Raw genomic sequence first — 17,222 nt, forward strand, 5'->3', positions numbered from 1 at the left:
CTGAATTGGTCTTCTTTCATACTCAGATTCCAGAAGGATGACCTTCAGATTTCAGTAAGTTTCTTGTTATGTATATATCAAAGACTTTCAAATTTAAAACAACAGGTATGGGAAGAAAATTCTGATATAATCTACAATTCTAAGTGGTAATAACTTAAATATAATACCAGGATTCCTTTCTAACCACAACAGAAGAAAAAAAATTCCACTAAAATGGACTCTGGGGGGGCATCCAAGTTCTGTGGGTTAGAGTGGAATTTTATAAATATGTAGTTAGAAGTCACATTCCCAATATGCAGGTCCAGTAAGTAAATTAGCAAATGAAAAGAACGCTTGGCCTGGCGCGGTGGCTCACACCTGTAATTCCAACACTTTGGGAGGCAGAGGAGGGCAAACACGAGGTCAGGAGTTCGAGACCAGTCTGGCCAACACAGTCAAACCCCATCTCTCCTAAAAATACAAAAATTAGCCAGGTGTGGTGGTGTGCACCTGTAACCCCAGCTACTCGGGAGGCTGAGGCAAGAGAATCATGTGAACCTGGAAGCCAGAGGTTGCAATGAGCCGAGAACACAGCATTACACCCCAGCCCAGCAATAGCGCAAAATGCCATCTCAAAAAACATAAAGAAAAGAAAGCTTAAAGGAAACCTCTTACACAAGAGAGAAGTCACCACACCTCATCAGGAAACAGCAGGCCAATTAGATTGAGCAGCTATGGAGGAATAAGGCCGAGACTCTGCTGGCCTGCCCACTTCTCATGTGACCTGGGGCTAGGTCACAAATGCCTAAGGGAATTTACCTTTATTTCATGTGCTTCTCTGTTCACACAGGTCCTCTGTGGACTGGCCCCCTTTCTCCTTTATTATTCCTCTCATTGTATCTCACCATTCCTTTTGAATGACTCACATCTATATCTCTGCTTAGATTTTGTCATATGACTTAGTGCGTACTTCATCTTTCCGCATTTCCCATTTCCAGTACTTTTCTAAGTCCTATTTATCCCATTTCCTTCTGCTATGTTCCCTTCTCACATAAAACAGTTCTCGACACATCTACTTATCTTCTCACACAAGATACCATATTCTCTTACTAATCAATCAGATCCCACTCCTTCCACTAAGTTCCTAATTGCCTCAGCTACCAGAGACTCACATGGCACTTGCACCCATCTTACCACACTGACTTGTCATTGAGTCAATACTATTTATCTCCCCCCAACCACTGGATACTTCTTCCACAATACTACTTATCTTTTTATGTGTATATCTTGTCTCTCTGACCCCTTAATGACAGATTGTATGGTCATTATCTGTAAGTTCCTTAACACTTTTTGAGCTTTGAACCAAGTGAATACATGAAGTATTCAAAAAAACCCTAGCAATGTGTCCTGCACATAGGAAGGGCTTCTAGTATGACAAAAGTTGCTAGAAAACATGTAATTACAATTGAGTGTGCTAGATGCTATGATAAGGCTAAGTAGAGAGATGAGGCCCCTAACCCAACATTTAGGGGAGGGCAAGTCAGAAAAGCCTTCCTGTGAAGAAGCAAAGGGAGAGAGTTCCAAAGACCCAGAGGGAAACAGATAAAAAGTTAGTGGAAATAGTGAGAAATCGAGAACTAAGCTGGGCTTTGTAACACACAGCTTCACCTGTGTTTAGCTGGAGGGTGGTTTAAGAACTTTAAGAAAGGGAGCAGCATCTAAGGTGAGTTTTGAGGTCAAGTTCGAAGGGAACATTCTGTTTTTCTAATTTAGCCTTGACTGCTTAACCTATAGATCAGATCTAGTGATTTTCCTTCCTCAACAACTTTCCATCAAGCTTTTCCTGTACTGTGATGGAGCAATCCCATAACAGGTATAAACAAACAAACAAACAAAAAAAGCCAGAATTATATGGTACATGGTCTGCTATCATTTATGTAAAAAAAGGACAAAATAAAAACATACACAGTTGTTTTTACATATATAAAACATCTCTGGAAAGATACCCAAAAAACTAATAACGTCTGTCACAAGGAGAACTAACTAGGGGGTTGGAGGATGGGGTGGAAGTGAAACTTTTCACTACATGCTCTGCAATACTTTTGGGGCTTTGAACCAGAGGAATATATTAGGTATTCAAAAAACTTAAATACTTGCCTTCCCCAATAAAAGCCTTTGTAACTTCCGCACCACCACACTTTTTAGCATGGCGTTCTAGGCCAATCTTACCATTTTTGTCTCATGTCTGATTATAACTTTTTTTTTTTTTCGAGATAGTCTTGCTCTATCATCCAGGTTGGAGTGTAATCTTGGCTTACTGCAACCTCTGCTTCCCAGGTTCAAGTGGTTCTCCCGCTTCAGCCTCCCAAGTAGCTGGGATTACAGACATGCACCACCATGTTCAGCTAGTTTTTTTTTTTTTTTTTTTTTTTGTATTTTTAGTAGAGTTGGGGTTTAACCATGTTGGCCAGGCTAGTCCCAAACTCCTGATCTCAAGTGACCTGCCTACCTCAGCCTCCCAAAGTGCTGGGATTACAAGTGTGAGCCACCTTGGCCGCCCCTGATCATAACTTTTTACACATCCTCTGATCTGAGTAGTCTACTTTTCTCACTTCTGAGCAAGATTTGGAGTGGTGTATCTAAAACAGTGGCTCCCAAAATGTTTTGACCCAAAGCCACAGTAGGAAATTTATCTTACATCACAATCCATTGTACATAAATTAATGTAATTAAAATCTTCATGAACCTATACATCATTACTCTGTGTGATGCATTCTGATATTTGCTACTTTCTTTTTAAAAAATGCTGGTCACGAACTATTAATTTCATGAATCTATTAGAACATAAGTAGGGTACTTATGCTCTCTTACAAGTACTAAGTGCTCTCCATAACCCCAAGACATCAGTCCAGTTTTGGACACAGTAAGCAGTCACAGACTGAACAAGGAATGACTGTTTACTAAGTACTCTTTATCCTATTATGTGCTGGGATGGAAACAGGAATAAGAAGGTATTTAAGATAAGCTCTATTTTACTCTAGATCTTTGGAAGTACTTTTAAAAATATATTGTCTTAAATATGTATTTATCATTTATGTATTTTTACATATTATATTCATTATTCATACTAACAAAATCTGGAAATTCAATAGCGTAATTATTACTATTTATAATAAAGAGATTCTAGATAACTTTACAAGCCTTTTTTTTTTTTTAAAAAAAAAACCTGATTCTTGCTCTGTCACCCAGGCTGGAGTACAATGGTGCGATCTCAGCTCACTGCAACCTCTGCCTTCTGGGTTCGAGCAATTCTCATGCCTCAACCTTCCCAGTAGCTGGGATTACAGGCACGCACCACCATGCCTGGCTATTTTGTATTTTTGGTAGTGATGGGGTTTCATGTTGGCCAGGCTGGTCTTGAACTCCTGACCTCAGGTGATCTGCTCACCTTGGCCTCCTAAAATGCTGAGATTACAGGCATGAGCTACTGCACCTGGCCTTACAAGTCTTTTAAATAAAACTATCTTTTAACTTACGCTTCCACTAATTACCAGTAAATATGATGCCTTAAATCCTTTGAAGGAACTAAAGTATAAAATACAGACATTCTAGCAAGCTTTTAACCTTTATTCTTCCAAATCCCAGGCCTTCCCCTCCAAAAGCCACAGGATACATCAAAAATGTGTTTGTGTATCTTCACAAAGATAAGCTAAAAAAAAGTGTCTGGAAAAAAAAACACACTCCAAAAATATATATAAATGTGTAGCAAATGACGTATGCAAATGTTTACTGAACAACAGACAATAAAAAAGATACTAAATTTCCACCAGGATGTTGAACTCTGGTCACTGATCTATAGAGTAGAATCTTATTTTTCAAGCTATGTTTGGAGACAGTAAGTAAAGCACAAAACAAAACTTTTCAACAACGATAGAGCAGTAAGAGATACATTATCTCTTTTTATGTCAAGTAAAAATGGCTAAGATACTCTAAATATTCAAAAACTAATAATCTTTTTAATGAAAACCAATTATACAACGAAACAAACTTTTCTTTTTACTTCTAGTGAATGGGGTTTAAAAAAGAATGAAAATTATGAAAGGCTAAGAATTTGTAAGTGCACACATTTTTAAAAATCTCAGTATTTAATAATCTATTGTATATCTCAAAACAACTAAGAGTAGAATTTTAATTGCACATTTTAAGAAACAGCAACCAATAGGGTTGGGCATGGTGGCTGACGCCTATAATCCTAGCACTTTGGGAGGCCAAGGTGGGTGGATCACCTGAGGTAAGGAGTTCAAGACCAGCCTGGCCATCATGGTTAAACCCCATCTTATAAAAAAATAAAATAAAATAAAATAACAGCAACAATAGTACTGATTAATGATTCAGTAAAAAGAGAAATACATAATAGACTAAGCTTTAAGACATCTATAGGGTGACAAAAGTTACACAGAATCCAACAGCTAGTCATCAACACTGCTAAGAATCTAACTGTTTTCTTATAACCACTGACTGCTTAAGCAACCAGATTTTACAATGGATGATAACCTATTCTATTTGCTTCTAGTCCTGTGGTCATCTACTCTATAAATGAGTCATTAATAGAAAGGTTCATTATTTACGGTTTATTTCACAAAAAGATAACCAGAGTTCCCATTATTAATAATAAATAAAATCATTATCATCAAAATTGAAGTATGGACTAGGCTTGACTTTTAAAACAGCTAGAGATTTATAGTAAAGATAAATGTTACACTCTCCTGTACAAACTTCCAGCATCTCCAAAAAAGGCAGCTGATCTTAAAATACTGTACTAGGCCGGGAATGATGGCTCATGCCTGTAAGCCCGGCACTTTGAGAGGCCAAGGTGGGGATGACAGCTTGAGGCCAGGAGTTTGGGAACAGCCTGGGCAACATAGTAAGACCGCACCCCCCGTATCTCTATTTAAAAACAAATAAATAAAACACTGCAGCAGGAGTGTTTTTACTTATTAACAGTAAAAAAAACCAAAAAACAAAAAACAAAAACGCACACCAAAACCGAAATTCCAACTTTAGATACCACATGTGAAAACAGGACACATTCTTTATAAGCATAGAGGGATACTGTTCCTAGAGATTTTCTGTCTTTTTCTATTATTTTTTTAATTTCGCTAATGGTGTCTGCTGAAGTACAATTGGAATGTAATCTATTTATCAGCCAGTTGTTCTGGCCCAGTGTAGATTTAGAATTTAAAAATGGGTAGCTTCAGATCTCTAAAATAAAATGAAATTTTTAAATAAAGATTTATTTTCTAAAGACTCAAACTATGATTGATGACACATACCAATATATAGCAAGGACTGTGATAATTACTTTTTTGCAATATTTCATTTACGTCTAAAAAAACCTTGCCATATAGGTAGTGGTTAGTCTCACCATCTTGTAAATGAGGAAACCAAGACTTAGAGAAGTAACTCGCCAGAAGTCATATGATGAGTCACAGATCTGTAACCTAAGGCAGGCTGAACAACTCAAAAGTCAGTGCATTTAATCAGTCTTACTTGCAGTCAATCAAAAACAAGCAAGCAAGCAAACAAAAAAGTCAAATGAAAACATTAATCATTGCCTCACACCCACAGGATATCAAGGTTGCCGAGGAAAGATAATTTTAAAACTCAGGTCAAATTCCCACTTAAAATTACTTTAAAAAGACAATGTTTGCTTACTGCAAGTATACTAAGAACAGCATGTTCTTTTATAGAAATTAAAAACTTAGTAGGCAGTACACGCAACACTAGGGACTTCCATATTTAAAGCTTTAAAGCAAAATGTTTTATCATGCAGACGTAAGTTCTGAGTAGATATATGCCAGTAAGTGTTTACTTCAGAGAAAAAGGGTGGGACAGGGGTTTGGAGAACTTCTGTATGTATAACTATATATTTCCATATTATTCCTATTTCAGGAGAGTACTTTTTCTTCTTTTCTAATTTCCCATGCAGGTAGATTGAGAGAGTACTTCTAATTACATTTCAACGAGTCAAAATCAAACAAGCACCTGAAGTCCAGATTATATGAAATAGCTTTACCCCCTTTATCCTCCTTTTTGAACTTGAACAGCCCAAAATAATCTTTCTGAGAATAAGCCAAAGGAGCATTTATAAAATTAAGGTCAAAAACTATAAAAGAGCTAAAAACCAATGCTTTTGAATTCATTCTAGCAAAAGCAGTTAGGTATTAATAAAATGCAAACAGTGAAGTTATAAGACTTGTGACTAGGTTAAAGAAATGCAACTGAACAACAGCAGGTAAAATTTACAAAGTACAAGAAAACAAAAACAAAAGATGCAAGCTCTATGCTCTTGAAATAAAAAAATTTAACAGAATCAATATATCAGGAAAAATATTTTCAAATCAAAAATATTCAAGGTAAAGTAAATAGGGTTCATTAACAACTCCAATAAACATTTGTTATAAATATGTAATATATAAAACACACTGAAATTAAATATGCTGTATACCAGCATACCCAAATAAACACCATATACTATCCAAATAAACACCACTTATATACATGCACAGATAAAAACACTTTCAATGATAAAGAGTTTTTTCCTGAAGTAAAACAATTTAATTGCTTCAAACACTGTACTACGGTGGTGTTCAAAGTACCAGGGTGTATTAGTGAGCTGGAACAGCAGTAAAAGCGCACTGAACTAGAAATCCTGCATCTCAGGTTGAGTTGCCCCTGCTCTGCCAATATGTGACTCTGTGCAGGTTATTCAACTTCTCTGAGACTCAGTCTCCTCATCAATAAAGTGGGGATAGGCCAGGCGTGGTGGCTTACACCTGTAACCCCAGGACTGTGAAAGGTGAAGGTGGGTGAATCACTTGAGGTCAGGAGTTTGAGACCAGCCTGGCCAACATGGTGAAATGCTGTCCTTACTAAAATTATAAAAATTAGCAGGGCATGGTGGCAGGCACCTGTAATCCCACCTACTCGGGAAGCTGAGGCAAGAGGATCACTTAAGCCTGGGCAGCGGAGGTTGCAGTGACCTGAGATCACGCCACCGCACTCCAGCCTGAGCGACAGAGTCAGACTCCATCTCAAAAAAAAAAAAAAAAAAAAAAGTGGGGATAATAAGTACTACCCTACATACTCCAGAATGGGTTTCTGAAATGCTTATATGAGATACTGTAAGATAAATCCCCTTTGCAGGCTGTCACATACACCATAAAAAAAATATTGGACCATATGGGCTGGTTTCATATTTTGACTTTTATTGTTGTACGTCTTAGAAGCCACATATATACTATGCCAAAGGAGCAAAATGAAATGGGCTTATTCTTAATAGCTTAGTACTACAACTACTAGCTGACATTTACACAGCATTATAATGCTTATAATATTACATGGCATTATTACTATGTGTTGTTGACTAATTTTCACAGCAACAGAAACTGGTGATCTCAATTGATATACAACAAGTGAAGAAGCTATACTGTGGCTTGTGAAAAAGTTTGACTAGTGATATCATCTTATATTTGTAAGATTATAGTACCTAGAGATGTTTTCCACAAATATCTTACTTGATGCTTATCAGCAACCTTGTGAGAGAGGTAGGGCAAATATTATTTCCTCTACTTTAAACAGGAGGAAATTTAAACTGAGAAGAGTGGCTGAGTGTGTTGGCTCATGCCTGTAATGTCAGTGCCTTGGGAGGTTGAGGCAAGAATACTGCTGTAGCCCAGGAGTTCAGGACCAGCCTGGGCAACATAGCAAGACCCCCATCTCTTAGAAAAACAGGAAAAAAACTGAGAGGGGTTTAGTACCTTGCCCAAGATTATGAGGGTAACAGCAGTCAAAACTAGATCCCAAACCCATCTTCTGACTCCTAATCCAGGATTTGCCTATCACCATACTAGCTCTGCAACTAAAATAAACAAATACTGATAAATCAAACCAACATCATTTCTTATAAGGTACTCATCAATACAAAAATTCAAGCGATTGTACTCTGAAGTATCTTTTAACACCAAATCCCTAACACTCTAATGGAAAGTAACTTCTTTATTTTTAAATTTTATTTATTTATTTGTTTTTTTAGGGCCAACAGCCTTCCGAGCTGAGAGCCTCAGGGGCTGAAGGCCGGAAAGTAACTTATTGAATTAGTTGTGTGTCAAATATACAGTAGGGAAAAAATTCTTGGTAGCAAGAGACTGCCCTTAGTAACTGCCCTTACCATTATATTTAAGTTAAACATTTCAGTAAGAACCCATTTGCTAAGTAAAGAATAAAACTCAAACTAAGCTACTGGACTACAAAGTGCTGCTCATTTCTGGGCTAAGGTGTGTCTTGTAGCCCAGGATATAAGAAAACATAAAGATCAAGAAAAAAGAAATGTCTACTCTTAAGAAGAAGGTAAAATAAACGATATGAATAATATCTGCATGTCTTGAGGCCTTTCCTAAGAAAGATTGGCCTGGTGCAGTAGCTCACTCCTATAATCCCAGCACTTTGGGAGGCCGAGACAGGCAGATCATGAGGTCAGGAGATTGAGACCATCCTGGCTAACACAATGAAACCCCGTCTCTAACTAAAAATACAAAAAAAAAAAAAATAGCCAGGTGTGGTGGCATGCATCTGCAATCCCAGCTACTTGGGAGACCGAAGCAGGAGAATCACTTGAACCCAGGAGGTGGAGGTTGCAGTGAGCAGAGATCACGCCACTGCACTCCAGCCTGGGCCACAGTGAGAGACTCCGTCTCAAAAAAAAAAAAAAAAAAAAAGAATTATCACACTAGAATGACATGTCACTAGAAATCATCTTTCGGATCCATGCTACAGGATTTCATTATAGGTAGAATTTCTATTATACCAAGGTACACCTAAATGTAATTCCTAATCAGAATGGTCAAAGATAAGCACAACTTATACCGGTATGACTGTACCCATAGTTTCTGTGAGAATACGTGGTCTAATAATAGAGTTCATCAAATAATGGAGAAACTAAAATTAGAAGGGAACCAAAAGTCTACTTAAGAACCTATTTTGGAAAGCAAAATCCACATACATCCCACCTCAATTTATGGTAATCAAATCTGGTTATCCACATTAATACATACCTGGTAGAGTTCTTCTAAATTATACTTAATTGAAGTACTATTCTGAATAGCTTCCACTGCTTCTTTCAGTTTTTGCCAGGTTTCATCTGTGTAGTTTTCTGGTAACTTAGGCTTATCTAGATGATATGTAAAAGGTTGGTATCAGAATACTATGTCAGATATAGTAACCAAAGATCCATAAAATACAATAGTATTACTATTTTTAGGGTAAATTGTGATCTATATAACTATTACACCTAATCATTAAAGTAACCACTGTATTTAAGCTTAATATAAAGAATAAAATTTGAAATGCCATAATACTGTTTAAGTCATTTTGACTCACCTATTAAAACTGAAGGTGAGGTTTTTCTCCTATTGATTGTATTGCTTCAAAAAAATAAAAATTCAAGAATGACCATAAAAAACAACAATCCTGATCTTATTTCATCATGTGTAAAACCTAAGTCGACATGAATTTTTAACCTGAGATTTAAAATTATGTCTATGTGCAAAGTATTTTATAAACCTCTTAATCTTCCCAACAATACCCTGAGGAATCTATTTTACAACCGAGGAAACTGAGGCTGGAACTCATTTAGTGAGCTTGCCCAAGGTCATCATAGCTAGTCAATGGCAAAGCTGGGATTCTAATTCATGTCCATTTGACCCCCAAATTTATGCAACATCTACAGAAATATATACATCTTAACATTTATGATCAGAGTGAAATTTTTAAAGATTGAAACCACCAAATAACTCCAGAAAATAGCTGCATTTTCAGAATAGAAAGAAACATCTTACTGTAGGCTTTAAACTTCATTGACTAGCAATGAGCAGGGGAAGAAAAGTTTAATTGGACCAACCAAATGCCTTAATAATGTGCCTTTATTTTAGGAGGGAGAGAAAAAAAAATCTCTGAAACAAATTTGCAAATGCAATCAGGATCATTACTAATTTCTTTAAAAACCTTTGGCTATTAAATCCATATATTTTTAAGTGAAATCATGAACATGTTAGTCAATTACAATTCATATCGACTTCAGAAAGCTCTACGATTAAATCAGAAACTGAGAGCCTGGGTATGGGAAGGTAGTGATATAAAAAAGAAAGGGTTAAAAATAGACAACACCATAGCCATCTGCTTGAGACAAAATAAACCATATTCCTGATTTCCACACAATGTTGGAAACACAAGCATAGAGAACCTAATCTTCTCAACACTAATATTTAGCCACAAAGCACTTATCTCATATATATTACTTAAGTTCATTCATTTACTTCTCTATTTAATGAACATTGTAAGCACTGATTACCTGGCAGTTAAGGGTGTTGAAAAGTAAGTCAGAAAAACAAGAAACACAATCAACAGATAAAAATTAATTCATCTCAAATACATTTTAAAAAATTTCTGATTCTATATTTGCATCAATGTATTTATAATACTCTCCATCACATATCTCACAGTCTGAACAAATTTTCCTAAAAGCTGCAGGTCGATACTTTAAAATCCATTTTAGTGATGGAAAAATAGATGTAGTTATTGTTCCTATCTTTAGACTAGTGGTACACAGAGTTACTACTTCTGTGTATACACAATGCTTTTCACTTCCAAACCCTATCTTTGGAAAGAAATGCAGAGAACATAAATAAATTGTTCTCCAAATATTGCTTCCAAATGAGTTTCATGAATACAGTATAAATCTAATTATAAATCTTATTTGAGCATTAAAACATCACCATTGCTACCTGCATTTCTAGGCACTGGATAATGTGGCCTACTGAAGCATAAAAACAAAAATCCCAGCAGTGCCAAGGCTTGCTATGCACCTGAAATAAATAAACCTCTTTAGAATACAAATTTCTCACCTGTAAAATCCGGATCAATCATACTGATTGTCAGTGTTATAAGGAATAACAGATTAAATACAATAGGTTGAGAAAGACCTCAAAATACTGCACAGAAACACCCGGTGTATGCTTCAGCACAAGGATCCTAACCACCCCCGGAAAATGAACCCTCCACCAAAAAAGGACCTCCCCTCCACCTCATTGATTATGCATAAAACATTAGGCCACCTCCAAACTGTTTAATATATTAACATAAATAGAGCACGTGACCCCTCGAGTGTCAAATCCTTAGTAGGTGATTACGGATTTTGGCCTTGGTTACCTTTAAAGTTCTTGATCACTAACTTCTTAGCAGAGCCAGGCTTGCTGTTAGCAAAGCTAGAGACGGTGGTAGAAGATTTGGCTAGGCCGTTTGCATGATGTACCGAAGCCACAGAAGAGATTAATATACTCTTATTTTTAAGTTGCTGCTGCTGAGATGTTGCAGCAGTTGGTGAAGATGAGGAGGAGGAGGAGGAGGATTCCTCAGCCATCTTCGCATCAAACCCTACAAACTCCAGGGTGTCTTCAAAACGCAGCTTCTTCTGTATCGGTACGTGGCTGGAAGCAGCCACTGAAACCCCCAGGCAGAAGGACGAGGTTGAAGGGGATGCCGAATCCCTGGGTTGTAAAGGAGGAGTGGAAGAGGAGGAAGAGGTGGAATCAAAGTCTTCTCTCTCGTTACTACTGTTACTGCCGCTACTGCTGCTGCTGTTTAACTTTCTCTTCTTGGCAGAGGTGGGCGGAGTGGTGCTGGTATTACCATCAGTGGCAGATCTGACCTCCTGAGCAGCAGCAGCAGCTGAGGGACTGGGGGAAGAAAAACCTGTTGGAAACATGAAAATAGCGGGGTCAACAGGCAGAGGAGCATCAAAAACCTACGTTTATATGCCTGCGTGCGTGTAGGAGAGAAGGTGGCAATGCTAGAGGGGGAAGGGAAGAAAGAAGAGAGGAGAAACACAGAGGACGGACGAGAAGGAAAGTGAAGGGGGGGCTACACCGGGGGAATGGGAGGGTTTGGGAAGGCGGGTAGGCTGACACCAGGAGTGAGCAGAACGAGGGGGGAGAGCGAATGAGGAGGCAGACAGGTAAACGGCCCTGCCGTCCCCCTCCCCTGCTTTTCGATCTCTCTCCCCCCTTTCTGCAGGAGCGACTCAGCGAGTCTGTGAGGCTGCAGCTCCTCCTCCTTTTCTCCCTCTCTCTGGGAGGGGAGAGGCGAGAGGCAGTGGTTGGGGGAAAGGGGGAGGGGGAAAGAACCGGGGCTTGTTATTGTCAATAGCACAAGAGGCTAAAGATGGCGCTATTTCCGGTCACGCGGAGCTGAGGGAGGGGCGGCGTCAGTTTCTGGGAGTGGGGGTGAGGGAAGCGCTGCAGCCGCCCGGGGGGGCGGCGGAGCTCACGCATTGTGGGGGCGGCGGGAAAGGGGCGGCTGAAGCACCCTAGACGCTCGCGCTTGTCCGCTCCTGCTTCTGCTCCTCTTCGCGCTCCCCTTTCCTGTCAGCGCCTTCCTTCCCTGGCCCACCGGGAACTCCCACTCCCTACATAACGGTCCCGCGGGAAGCTTCGCGCCACTGCGCCCTTACCGGAAGTGACCGGGCAGACACTTTTCATAGCGCCCAGATCCCGAAGCCCCCAGGTCCGCAGGACTTGAGTGGGGGGGGGTGAGGGAGGGAGAAATGGGGGGGAAGAAAAGTGGATAGGGAGGGGGCGGGCCTTCGAGACACCTTCGGAGCTCCTGATTGGAGCTTTCTGAGGCGAGGGGGTGGGGGCGGCGGGAGAAGGAGCGGGAAGGAGTCTGAGGGGGAGGGAAGGTAGTGACGGCGAGGGGCGGAGTGAGGTAGCTGGGAAAACGGAGGTGGTGGAAGAGGAGAGAGGGAGGGACGGAATAAAACGTCAGTGTACGGGAGAATGGAAACTTTGAAAGAGATAAAAGAATAATAAGGAGTGGTTGCAAGGCTAGGGGAGTAACCCTAAATAGAGGAAAACATCATCATGCCATTATGCCCGTTTCTGGAGAGGAATGTCACGATGTTAACATAGGAAAGGAGAAAAAAAGGAGCTAAGATAGGAAGAAAAGGACTTTTCGATTTGGTGCCGCTATTAATTGTTTCTCTTTTATCTTAAGGCACCAGAGACCCAAGGCTGAATCAGGCCTGAGTTTTGATGCCGTTCTCATTCTTTTAGCTGTAAATCCTTTTACCTTCCTACCACGAGCATTTTCTAAGCTGGCTGACCAAATTGAGGGTGCATTCTTAGGTGAAGAAATAGGAACGTAATTAACCCCTCACCCACCCAGCACTATGCCCAGACCCTCCTAACCCCGACTCCATCAGTCCTTAACTCAGTAATTTATAGACCAAACAAAGCTAAGACCCACTTCCTCTTTTTGCCAAATCTTAGCTTACACGCTGTCCCAAAGGAGAGACATTTTAGAACAATATCGGCAAAAGTCAATGTTCTCTACCAATGTGTTTCATGAGCTCACGCTTTAAATTTGATTACTGATTTTTAAAAATCTTTAAATTTGGTTAAATTAGCAACAATAAACCTTGTAAATTCCCTGTTGGGAGTTTTTACTTAACCTTGAGGCTTTCTCAGAGGGAGGTAACACAATGTCAAATAAAACTCAATTTGCCAACCTGTTGATGATCATGCTAACTGCAGAAGCATTCAGTGAGCATGTATGGTAAGGCACAATGCAAGGTCTCTGCCCTTGAGAAGCCAGTAGGGTAAGATAGTTTCAAAGCTAATTTCCATAACAATACTATTATAAATATACAAAGTGCTGTCACAATAGGCAAAACAAGAAATTTGGGGGAAACCTGGAATAATCAGGAAGAATTCTACAGAGATTATGTTGATGCTGTGTCTCAAAGTGGAAGTTGCCAAAAGGACAAGAGGGAACAGGTTGAAAGGCATTCTGGGAAACGGAAACAAGAGCAAAGCAAGGAGTTGTGAAAAGGCCTGGCCTGTTTATAGAAGCATGGAAAGTGCAGTGAGGCTGGAAAGTAGGATGTCTGGCTGGAAGTAAGGAAGAGGAGGTTCAAAAGTTCCTGGCACACCAAGCCAAAAATTTGGAGTCTACTCGGTAGGCGATCATAGATAGCAGGGGACAATCCAGCAAGCAGGGCTTTTACAAACCAGGAGTGACAGGATTGTGAGTGGAGTAAAAGCAGCTTGTATGGCATAGCTTGTGATAGGTGAATCAGAACCCTGCAAATAAATCAACTTTCTAACCTTGTTTAAACAGGCCCACTTGTTTTTGTGTCTTGAAAAGTCCCTGATTAAAATGCAAATCAACCTTGGGCATTATCAAACAATATCATCGCTACTTGATGACAGCCTGCTAAAAGCAAGGCTCTACTGGAACTTAGAACCCAAGGCCCCTGAGAAGGGAGACAGGGGAAGCACTGAAAAGGGACAGACGGAAGCACTCCTATCTGTTTTGAATATACCACATAGTTTTGTTTGTTTGTTTTTTTAAGACAGAATCTTGCTGTGTCATCCAGGCTGGAGCGCAGTGGTGTCATCTTGGCTCATAGCAACTTGCGCCTCCCAAGCCTCCCAAGTTAAAGCGATTCTTGTGCCTCAGCCTCCTTGAGTAGCTAGGACTATAGGCATGTGTCATCACGCCTGCTAATTTTTTTGTACTTTTAGTAGTGACAGGGTTTCATCATGTTGGCCAGTCTGGTCTCGAACTCCTGACCTCAAGTGATCCACCAGCCTCAGCCTCTCAAAGTGCTGGGCCTACCATATAGTTCTTGCTGCCCAAATAGAAACAGTAAACTCGTAAGGCCAGGAACGATGCATTAAAACATTGAGCTTTCCTTTATCATGTCTCATATTTTACAAAACGCTGAACAACTGTAAATGCAGGGTAAATGCTTATTGAATTGAATGTGAATAAAATCATGCTGTGTCTTTATAAGGGAGGATTAACTGGCTCATTTTCAGGATTTAATGAACAAGGTTGTTCTAATTCATGTAGTTAAATTCTTTAGGACGCTATGTGAAGTGGTAGCCATTTAAAAAATACAAATATTAGTGCAACTGAAAGGGAATGGACATAAGAGAAAGCTGCTTTTGCCATACAAAGATAAACTGTTCTACTAACCTACATGATAGCTAAGTCCTGTTAATATTTAACTACATTCTAGTAATAATAGTTCTCAATCTCTCATGGTTATCTAAGCCCTTCAGTCTTCTGAGTTATAGTTTGGTTTTAAAAAGCACAGATCCAAGCCAGGTGCAGTGGCTCATGCCTGTAATCCCAGCACTATGGGAGGCCAAGGTGGTAGGATCACAAGGTCAGGCATTCAAGGCCAGCCTGACCAACATGGCGAAACCCCGTCTCTACTAAAAATACAGAAATTAGCCAGGTCTGGTAATGTGCGCCTCTAATCCCAGCTACTCAGGAGGCTGAGGCAGGAGAATTGCTTGAACCCGGGAGGCGGAGGTTGCAGTGAGCCAAGATCACACCACTGTACTCCAGCCTGGGTGATATAGTGAGACCTTATTACAAAAAGAAAAAAAAAGGCTAGGTGCAGTGGCTCAGGCCTGTAATCCCAACACTTTGGGAGGCTGATGCGAGTGGATCACCCGAGGTCAGGGGTTCAAGACCAGCCTGGCCAACATGGCAAAACGCCATCTTTACTAAAAATACAAAAATTATCCAGGGGTGGTGGAGAGTGCCTGTAATCCCAGCCACTTGGGAGGCTAAGGCAGGAGAATCACTTGAACTCGGGAGGTGGAGGTTGCAGTGAGCTGAAATTGTGCCACTGCACTCCTGCCTGGGCAACAGGGCAAGACTCTGTCTCAAAAAACAAAAACAAAAACAAAAACCTACCAAGTTGATTTGTAAAATATCTTTTACATCAAGAACCAACTAATTGAGGCTAGCTGAAGAACATAAGCATATATTCTATACACCCAAATGTTTGCCAACCAATTAAACACATTCTCAACATTAAAATACATTTTTAAGGTTGAACGCAATAATCAAGATGTGTAATGTAGGACACCATACAATTATAGCCATTATCAGACTCAACCAGACTGGGCACTTAACACATATTTCATATTTAGGATCTTTCATCTTATGAGTTCAACTCATACCTTAGAAACATTAATTAAACTTTACAATGCTACCACACGAGGTATAGTTATTATCGGCCACCTTTTAACCAAGTTGTTTATAAAGGTAAGTATGTGGATAAAGGAAGAAATATAAAGACAGGGACTAGATCCTATAATGTCCATTCCTTTATTTCTGTGGACATCTCCCTAAAAAGGCAGAGTGTAACCCGTTTCCCTTTTTGATCACAGGGATTCCCCAGGGTGCTTGGGGAATCAGGATGTGTAATGTAATATAGGACACCATACAGTTATAGCCATCCAGGGTGCTTTAGGTCCTCTTCAGATATAGCAGTGGCTTGCCACTAGATAGATACTCCTAGAAGCCTTCCTATCCAATGGGTGGGTTTTTCCTTTGGAATAGGAGAGACTGCTTGCCCAGGAGAATCTGAAGATGTTTCTGAAGTAAGCATTGTTTAAGAATGTATCAACAAAACAAAAACAAAAAACAGCTAGGTGCTGTGGTTCATGCCTGTAATCCCAGCACTTTAGGAGGCCAGGGTGGGTGGATCACTTGAGGCCAGGAGTTTGAGACCAACATGGCAAAACCCTGTCTCTACTAAAAATACAAAAATTAGCTGGGCGTGGTGGTACATGCCTGCAATCCCAGCTACTTGGGAGGCTGAGGCAGGAGAATCACTGGAACCCAGGAAGCAGAGGTTGCAGTGAGCCAAGATTGTGCCACTGCCCTCCACCCTGGGTGACAGAGTAAGACCTTGTTGAAAAAAAAAGGAATGTGTCAAAAAAAAACCCCTGCTAGGTAAAAGGCAGTTTTTTCTTCATCCACTTTTCTGAAGGACCATCTTTGAAGCAGGAAAGTACAGAGAAGGCAAACCAAGCAATGCTGAGGTAGTAAAGATAGTATCATAACAAGGCCTTTGTTATGCTATCAACACCAATGGGCTGCTGAGGAGTCCAAAGCTCAAGCGAAAATAATCTAACTACACAATGTGAATTCATCCGTTTCCCATCCTGGGGTTGCTTTATAAAAGCAAGGAAAGTAATAACGTGCTGAACCTATGTGCTAAGTAAAATGTAAATAGATAACACAGATTCATTCATTCCTTCCTTCCTTCCTTCCTTCCTTCCTTCCTACCTACCTACCTACCTACCTACCTACCTACCAAC

The 17,222-nt window shown here is 39.9% G+C and overlaps 2 protein-coding genes across 10 annotated transcripts in view; one reads left to right on the plus strand and one right to left on the minus strand.

The window, feature by feature from the left end:
• Positions 1-17,222, minus strand: part of CUL4B (cullin 4B) — a 73,050-nt gene that overhangs the window by 23,406 nt on the left and 32,422 nt on the right. For 3 of the 9 annotated variants that reach the window (XM_078362363.1, XM_078362361.1, XM_078362362.1), the window contains exons 4-5: positions 11,245-11,787; positions 9,093-9,208 (exon numbers count right to left, since the gene is read on the minus strand). In XM_078362363.1, coding sequence (XP_078218489.1) covers positions 9,093-9,208; positions 11,245-11,787 — 659 coding nt within the window. The other 6 variants (XM_017968445.4, XM_008989848.4, XM_008989850.5 and 3 more) reach the window with 4 other exon arrangements.
• Positions 12,010-17,222, plus strand: part of MCTS1 (MCTS1 re-initiation and release factor) — a 47,628-nt gene continuing 42,415 nt past the window's right edge. The window contains exon 1 of the mRNA XM_078362364.1: positions 12,010-12,049. The gene's annotated coding sequence lies outside the window, so the exon portion shown is untranslated. The remainder of the gene's footprint in view (positions 12,050-17,222) is intronic.

Source organism: Callithrix jacchus, chromosome X, assembly GCF_049354715.1.
Source record: "Callithrix jacchus isolate 240 chromosome X, calJac240_pri, whole genome shotgun sequence".
NCBI classification, from domain to species: domain Eukaryota; kingdom Metazoa; phylum Chordata; class Mammalia; order Primates; family Cebidae; genus Callithrix; species Callithrix jacchus.